The sequence below is a fragment of the Cygnus atratus genome, chromosome 12 (genome assembly GCF_013377495.2).
Source record: "Cygnus atratus isolate AKBS03 ecotype Queensland, Australia chromosome 12, CAtr_DNAZoo_HiC_assembly, whole genome shotgun sequence".
Classification (NCBI taxonomy): Eukaryota; Metazoa; Chordata; class Aves; order Anseriformes; family Anatidae; genus Cygnus; species Cygnus atratus.
Genome location: NC_066373.1, coordinates 15,885,896 through 15,893,234, shown reverse-complemented (window position 1 = coordinate 15,893,234; position 7,339 = coordinate 15,885,896). Strand labels below are relative to the sequence as shown.

The window sequence follows — 7,339 nt, the reverse complement described above, 5'->3', positions numbered from 1 at the left end:
GTCAGCTATGTGCTTCTGTTTGTACTTTAACTTCATTTTAACTCCTGCTTCCTCGCTCACGGCTCCCTCCCCCTCCGCCGACTCCGGCAGCAAGCCGAGAAAAGCGCCAGGTATTTATTTATTTAACTGCCACCCCCGCCGTTACCCCGTTCCCAGGGCCGGACGGAGGGGAGGGCTGGGGGCACGCACCCCAAACCCCCCCCGGACCCAGCTGTGGAGTCGGACGGGGCAACAAAACCCCCAGCCGGGGGGCTCGGGGGAAAGGGGCAAACGCTGGCGGCCGCCCCCGCCAGGGGGAGCTGCGGCTCCAGGCTGGAGCCACGGGGAGCGACCGGGCTCGGCTCGGCTCGGCCCGGCTCGGCTCGGCCCGGCTCGGCCCGGCTCGGCTCGGTTTGGCTCGACTCGGCTCAGCCCGGCTCGGTTCGGCCCGGGGGGTGCCCGCCCCGCAGCAGCCTCGGGCAAAAGCACCGCAGAGGCGGCAAGCGAGAGTGTAGGCAAAGTGGCAACGGTTTATTTATTAGCCAAAAATAGATACTTTCTTGTACAATTTGGTTCACACGTATGTACAGGTTTTGTTTTTTTTAACCGTATGTACAAAAACAAACGAACAAAAAAAATGGAAACACCTAGTTCTCACCGGACTTCCAAAAAACCTCACAAACTCAGCTAATCCCGATGATAGTACAGAAGCGGGGTTGGGGTTTTTTGCGTGTTTTTTTTTTTCCCCTTTTAGTTTTAATATACGGACATGCTTACAAGTCGTAGCTATACAGAGATTTCTTTTTACAATCATTACAACCACAATAAAAAAATTAGCTATGATGATGACAACGCTGATAGAACCATAGCGGCATCGAGCTGGTTCTGGGGCCTGGAGAAACAAAATGACACAGAAAAAAAAGGTATTTAATACTGCGAGAGAGGCTGGGCTGCCACGCTGTTTTTAAAGGTGAGTAGCGCTAGTTTTGTCGTTGACGCTATTTTAAAAAATAGATTTCTAAATGTGAAAAGTTTTCGGGGGGGCACGGCAAATCGACCTGGCTCTGAACCCCCGTGGGGCTTCCCGAGAAGCGCGATGGGTTTCGGCGAGCGCCGCGCCGAGCTGCGGCCAGCGGGGCTCAGCTCCTGAAGTTTTCCTGCCGGCTCTCGGCTTTGCCGTTTCCCTGCGTTTCTCTCGAAATTGCCATTTCCCTGCGCTCCTCTCGGACCTGCCGTTTCCCTGCCGTTTCCCTGCCTGACTGTACCCCCCGGGCCGACCTTCGCCCCCCGGCCGCCTCTCGCCGCGCTCCCTCCGTGCCCGGCCGGGGCTGCGCGAACCCAGCGCGGCTCCGCTCCGCGCCGGGGAGCCGCAGAGGCCGAAGGAACAGCGGAAAAGAAAAAGAAAAAAAGGGTGTAAAAGGGAAAAATCAGAACAACCCACCGCGCACTCGGGGTAAGAACAAGAAGCCGCCCTGAAAGGGCACCAAAGAAGCGGAGACCCGGGCTAACCATTTACAACTCCCTCCATATATCCTTAGGAGACTGAGGAAGCAATCTCTTACCGCCTCTGCACTGGCTGGAAAGCTGTCTTTATTAACTTTTTCTCTACTTCCAAGGCACTAGATCGATCTAAAAAGAGAAGAAAAAAAAAAAAAAAACGTTCCTTTTTAGCCCCCGATTCATCCCCCCCTCCCTCCAGCCCTGCATTCAGCCACTAGCCTCCAGCTCTCACCGTAGCGAACCCGACAAAGCTCCGACCGTCAGAAGGGCGGGGGAGCAAAAAATTAAAAAAACACACTCCGAGCCGCGGGCAAGCCTCGGGCCGGCCCCGGGCCGCCGTGAAGCCCCCGCGGTGCCGCCGTGGAGCCCCCCCCGCAGCCCCGCGGAGCCCCCCGACGGCCGGCAGGGGAGCGGGGGCCAGCGGCAGGCGCCCGCCGCCCGCTCCGCGCAGCCCCCGCGCAGCCCCCGCGCAGCATCCGCGCAGCCCCCGCGCATCCCCGCTCAGCGGTCACCTGCTCCGGGGGGCTCTGCGCTCTGCGCCTGGTCCGCGGCTCGCGGGAAAGCGGCGGCGCCCGGGGGGGCGGCGGGGGCGGCCCCCAGCCCCAGCAGGTGGGGAGTGTTCAGTAAGGCCAGGGGGTGCGGGGCCGGGGGCGGGTGGTGGTGGTGGTGGTGGCTCGGGAAGGCGCGGTTGGTCCAGTTGGGGAATTTGCCCAAGGGGCAGGAGGGGACGAGTCTGTGCGGCGGGGGCGGCGGGGGGGGCAGAGGCAGCGGCTGGGGGGCGGCGGCCGGCGGGGAGCCCCCCCCGGGGGACTTGCGGGGGTTGTCCGGGCTGGTGGCCGTCTCGGCCAGGGACCAGATTTTGGGCTTGGGCACGGTGCCGGCCAAAGCGCCGTCCGTCGGGGAGGAGGCGGCGGAGGACGAGGCGGAGGACGGCGGCGAGTGGAGGCGCGGCGGCGGCTGGAGGGGAGGCCGGAGGGGAGGCTGCAGGGGCTCCAGGCCCGCGGGCGGCGGGGGGGCGGCGGGGAGCTCGCACTTGTGGTGGTGGTGGTGGTGGTGGTGGTGGTGGTGGTGGCGGAGGTGGTGGTGGCGGAGGCGGTGCGGCTCCCCGTCGGCGGCCTCGAGGTAGCGCTCCTCGGGGGCGGGCAGGTCCTCGAAGCCCTCGGAGCCCTCCGAGTCCGTCTTGGAGTCGGAGTGCAGGAGGTCGGCGTCCTGCAGCTCGTCCTCCAGCTCGTCCTTGGTGCTCTCGATGTTCTCGGTGTCGATGTTCTCCAGGTCGATCTCCTCCTCGTCCTCCCTCTTGTCCTCTTCCCCCTCGTGGTCGCTGCCGTAGGAGTTGCCCTCCTCGTCGGTCCTGCTGCGGGGGGCCCAGGTCATCTTGTTCTCCTTCTTGAGCCTCCGCCGCGCGTTGGCGAACCAGGTGGAGACCTGGGTGAGGGTCATCTTGGTGATGATGGCCAGCATGATCTTCTCGCCCTTGGTGGGGTAGGGGTTCTTGCGGTGCTCGTTGAGCCAGGCCTTGAGGGTGCTGGTGCTCTCCCGGGTGGCGTTCTTGGGCCTCGACGGGTCCCCGAACTGGTACTGTCCGTAGGGGTAGAAGGCGGGGTGGTGGGGGGGGAAGGCGGCGTGCTGCACCCCCGGGCTCTCCTTCAGCTCGTACTGGGCGCCCTGCAGCGACACGGGAAGGGGCGGCCGTGCTCAGGCGGCGCCCACGCTCCGCACCGCGCCGGATCGGCCCCGCTCCCTCCGTACCGCGGAGCCGCCGGCTTGGGGTCGGGGTTGGGGTCGGGGTTTTGGGGGGGGACACCCCGCTCGGCACCCCCTCGGCGGCCCCCCCGGGTCTCTGCGGTCCCTCCGGAGCCCCCCGCTGCCGTCAAACCCTAAGCGCGGAATTTTCGGGGGGCGCATCCCGGCGCTCCCCTTTCCCCCCCTGCACCCCGGGGACCCCCCGCCCCATGCCCCCGGGGGGGCTTCTTACCAGCTGGGGGAAGATGGGCAGCTCGGCGGCGTAGGGCAGGAAGGCTCCGTAGCCCTGGGCGGCGGCGGCGGCGGCGTAGGGCGAGCCGTACATGGAGGAGAGCACGTTGGAAAGGGGCCCGGACGGGGCCAGCTCCGCGCCGCCCCGGGAGCCGCCGCCGCCGCCGCTCCCCGGGCGCTCGGCGGGGTAAATGGGCCTGATGTACTGGTAGCCCAGCTGGGGGAAAGCCATGACGGGGGGCAGCGGGGGGAGGGGGGGGGGAAGGAGGAGCGGGGGAAGAAAGGAAAAAGGGAGAGAAAGGGGAGAAAGGAGCAGCGGAGCAGGGAGCCGCGGCGCTCGCCCTCGCCGCCCGGCCGCACTTTCAGCGGCGGCCGCGGGCTCCGGCAGGCATCGGGGGGGCGGCCGGGGGTGCCGCGGGGTCCCTCCTGCTCCGGCCGCCGCGGTAAGCGAGCCGAGCGCTTCTTTCTTCTCGCACTTTTCCTATTGATCTGAGTGGACCCGGGTCAGGTCCTAACAGATTGCCTGAGATTATTGGGACTCCGGGCTCTGATTGACATTTCTAGTCTCTCGCAAGCCCCTCCTATTTCTTTTAAGTCTCTCTCTCTCTCTCTGCCTCTCTCTCTCTCTCTCATGCCCAGAGCTCGCTCTCGCCGGGTTTGTCACTGGCTTCTTTTTTTTTTCTTTTTTTTTTTTTTTTCCCTAAATCTGTTTACTGACGTCGCGATCTTTTATTTGAGTTGCTTTCAAATCTCGTTTTAGCAATCGCCAATCAGTTGTGTGTTTTACAAAGGTTTAACCCTGCCTCGCGGTATTCTAATTATATAGAGATAGATTTAGATATAATTTCTTTCGTGGACCCCCCCCTCCCCCGGAGCATGGGAAGCCAGGGTGTCAGCTGTGAGTGGCACACGAGAGGGACAGGAAAAAGTTGTGACATTTAAAAATAAAGGCTCTTTCCACCACCACCCACCCCTTTTCAGGTTTTCCAATTTACATCCTTCCCTTGCTCGGGCTCATTTTGTTTCCTTTATTAAGATATTCCTGCATCGCCCCCCCAACCCCCCCGGCCCTGGCGAGGGTTACCTCTGCTAGCAGAGATTTAAAGACTCTCGGATTCTGAAAGAAATTTGCATTTCCGGGGCTACCTTGAAATTTTTCCTCATGTACTGAATCTTTAAGGAGTTCTCTACATTTTGTCTGGGCTAACAGTGAGCAGATACAGTGGAAAAGCTAAGTTAATTTTCCTCCTAATAAGGGACTTCAAAGAGTTGTAGGTCACAATTTTACATCAAAGGCAGAAAAGAAGGCAAATTAAAATCTTAACAAAGGAGAGACGGGAGCAGCCCTCTGGGCCATTAGTAAATAAGTGGTGTGAAAAAAGGGACAATGACAGGCACTGGAATTAAACTCATTAACACCTTTTTGTCTTGGTGCGAAATCTCTAATTAGGAAATTTATGATCATTTTGCTTATTCCCTCTGTTCTGAAGCACTACAAGGTTTGGAAGGAAGTACCTGGTACGTGCAACATTTGCAAAGGGAGCAGCGGCGCGGTGCTATGAGGAGCTACAGGGAGGGAGCCTGGCCACGTTTTAATTACTGGATAAACATTTTTTTTTTTTTTTTTTTTTACGATCAACACGTTTTAAATTACCCTTCGCTCTCGCCCCCCGCCTCTCCCAACCCGCGATGCCGCGCTGCGAGGCTGCTGCGAGGCTGCTGCGAGCGCAGCGCGTCCCGGCAGGGCGCAAATGTGTCCCGAGCCGTCCCTGCGCGGCTGGCCGGGGGCTGGGGCGAGGGGGAAAAGCTCCCGCAACCTGGGGGGCTGTGCTGGTGGAGAGCGGGAGCTTATCCGCCCCGGGGAAGGCTCGGCGTTTCTTTAAAACTAAATCCTAAAAAAGTTTTTTTAGGGCTTTGAGGAGTTGGGAGGGCGGTTTAGCCGTGTTCCCCTCTGCTCCGAAGCGCTCTGCGGATTTATTGCCTTTCGAATGTGATTTAGGTACAATATAACCACTGTGCCCACAGTATGGATTTTTATAACTACATTTCTTTAAAAATGAAATTCATGTCAGATTACGCAGTTAAAGGAATCGACCTTGATAGCTTGCTATAATAAAACTGTATCAGCTTGTAATAAATGCGGATTATAGCAAAGCAAGCTCCAGAATTAAAATTCCCTGAATCAATATATGAAAATCTGTAGGAAACATCTCTAATCGTATTAAGTTCATCTTTATAGCATTTCTTATCTGCTAATCTAGTGCAAAAACAAGTCTGGGTTGGAGGAATTTATTTTCTTCTAGCCAACCTTGCTCCCGTAGTGGGTTTTGATAGCATAATGCAATGGAGATAACACCACCAAATTCGGTTACATGTTTATTTCTTTTTAATTCAAAAGGAAAACGGGCAGCGAACCCGTTTCGGGGACCGCACCACGTCCCGATTTTGCTTCAACTTCCCTGCTCGCTCGGCTCGGGCGCTGTGACGGGCTCGGCGGAGCCAGGCGGCAGCTTTCCAAAACTCTCCTCCTGGGGGGAAAGGGGACGAGGTGGGCAATGGGGCGAGCCCCCCGCCGCGGGGTGGCGGCGCTCAGGACCCCCCCGGCGGGCTGGGGGACACCGGCGGCCCCGCACGCCCCGTCCCCGTCCTTTCGGGGCTGCCCGGCGGTGCCACGGCGTTGAGCGGCTCGCAGGAGCGTTTGGTTTCCTCGCCCGCTGCCTGGTGTCACCCGGAGAGGTTTTGAATCCCCTGCGCGATCGATCGCAGCCCGACCCTGCCGGGGAGCCGCCGGAGCGGCGGGCAGGGCGCGGGGGGATGCGGGGCGATGGGGGGTGATTTGGGGTGATGTGGGGTGTTGTGGGGTGATGTTAGGGTGTTGTGGGGTGATGTGGGGCGCGGGCCCCGCCGCAGAGACGGAGCAGAGGCCAGCCGGGAGGGAGGCACGGCAGGCGAGAAATTTATGGGTGCGAATGGATGCAGGTCAGGGCGAGGATGAGGGATGGGTTATTAATGGGAAAGGAACGGGCAGGAAACGTCGCCGGAGCGAATGGGCTGGAGCAGCAACGTGCGGAGACACGGGGCTCGGCCGAGAGGTTGAAAGGGGGAGAGAAGAAGCGGAAAAAAGCAGCAAACGGTGGGCGAGAGAGGGAGGGCAGCGGACGGTCCTCCCGCTGCCGTACCGGGCCGGGGGTGCTCGGAGCAATGTCCACGGCGAGGATGGTCCCGCACGGCTCGGGCACGACCCGCGGGGGGCTCCGGGGCCAGGACCGGGCTGGATGCGGGGGGGACAGGGAGCGAGCGGCCGGGAGAGGGAAGCCGAGCGGGAGCCGCTGTGCCGGGCTCGAAGCGAAAGGAGCCGCGGCGGGGAGGCCGGGGCCGGCTCGTCCTCCGGGAGGCCGGGAGGAGCCGGGAGGAGCCGTGCGGGGCCCGACGGCCGCGGGGCGGGGGGCGAGCGGGGCCGCCCCCGGGGGGAGCCGCGGCGGCGGAGCGCTCCTCGGCCGGACAGACACGTGTCTTCTGGCCGGGACCTGTCAAAGCCGGGAGAGCGGCTCCTGATTTATTACCCCAAACACACACACCCCCGCCCGCCTCCCCTCCTTCCCTCCCCTCCTTCCTTCCCTCCCTCCCCTCGGCCTCGCCGCCCTCCCTTCCCGGAGCGCTCCGCCGGGCGCCGAGCTCAAACCGGCCCCGGAGCGAGGCTTCCCCGAGGCCGGGGCCAGCTCCGGGGCTGCGGCACCAGCCCCAGCCGTGTCCCCCCCCACCCCGCTAACCCCCGGCCCGGCCCCGGGGCTCAGCTCCGGGCGCTGGGTGCCGCTGCCCCCGCTCCCCGGGGCACGGAGACGGAGGGGACCCGGGGACGGGCTCCGGAGGCTGCGGGCTGCGAGCG

General features: G+C 61.9%; 1 protein-coding gene and 1 long non-coding RNA gene across 2 annotated transcripts; both read right to left on the bottom strand.

Moving 5' to 3' along the window:
• Positions 1-342: 342 nt before the first annotated feature.
• On the bottom strand, positions 343-3,685 carry IRX3 (iroquois homeobox 3). The gene is made up of 4 exons (XM_035543314.2): positions 3,455-3,685; positions 1,992-3,144; positions 1,542-1,608; positions 343-871 (listed from the first exon to the last, which is right to left on the bottom strand). The coding sequence occupies exons 1-4, from the start codon at positions 3,683-3,685 to the stop codon at positions 817-819; spliced, it is 1,506 nt and encodes a 501-aa protein (XP_035399207.1). The 3' UTR covers positions 343-816.
• A 2,133-nt stretch (positions 3,686-5,818) lies between these two features.
• LOC118246320 (uncharacterized) lies at positions 5,819-6,859 on the bottom strand. The gene is made up of 2 exons (XR_004778140.2): positions 6,633-6,859; positions 5,819-5,981 (listed from the first exon to the last, which is right to left on the bottom strand). It is a non-coding gene; the product is annotated as an uncharacterized LOC118246320 (long non-coding RNA).
• Positions 6,860-7,339: the final 480 nt, after the last annotated feature.

What these genes read in the sequence shown, in the direction of transcription:
- IRX3 (XM_035543314.2), bottom strand. Translation starts at nt 3,685, where the DNA reads ATGGCTTTCCCCCAGCTGGGCTACCAGTACATCAGGCCCATTTACCCC. An exon ending in TGCCCATCTTCCCCCAGCTG is followed by an intron (nt 3,145 to 3,454) that starts GTAAGAAGCCCC and finishes GTGTCGCTGCAG; the next exon opens with GGCGCCCAGTACGAGCTGAA. An exon ending in CGCAGAGCCCCCCGGAGCAG is followed by an intron (nt 1,609 to 1,991) that starts GTGACCGCTGAG and finishes TTCTCTTTTTAG; the next exon opens with ATCGATCTAGTGCCTTGGAA.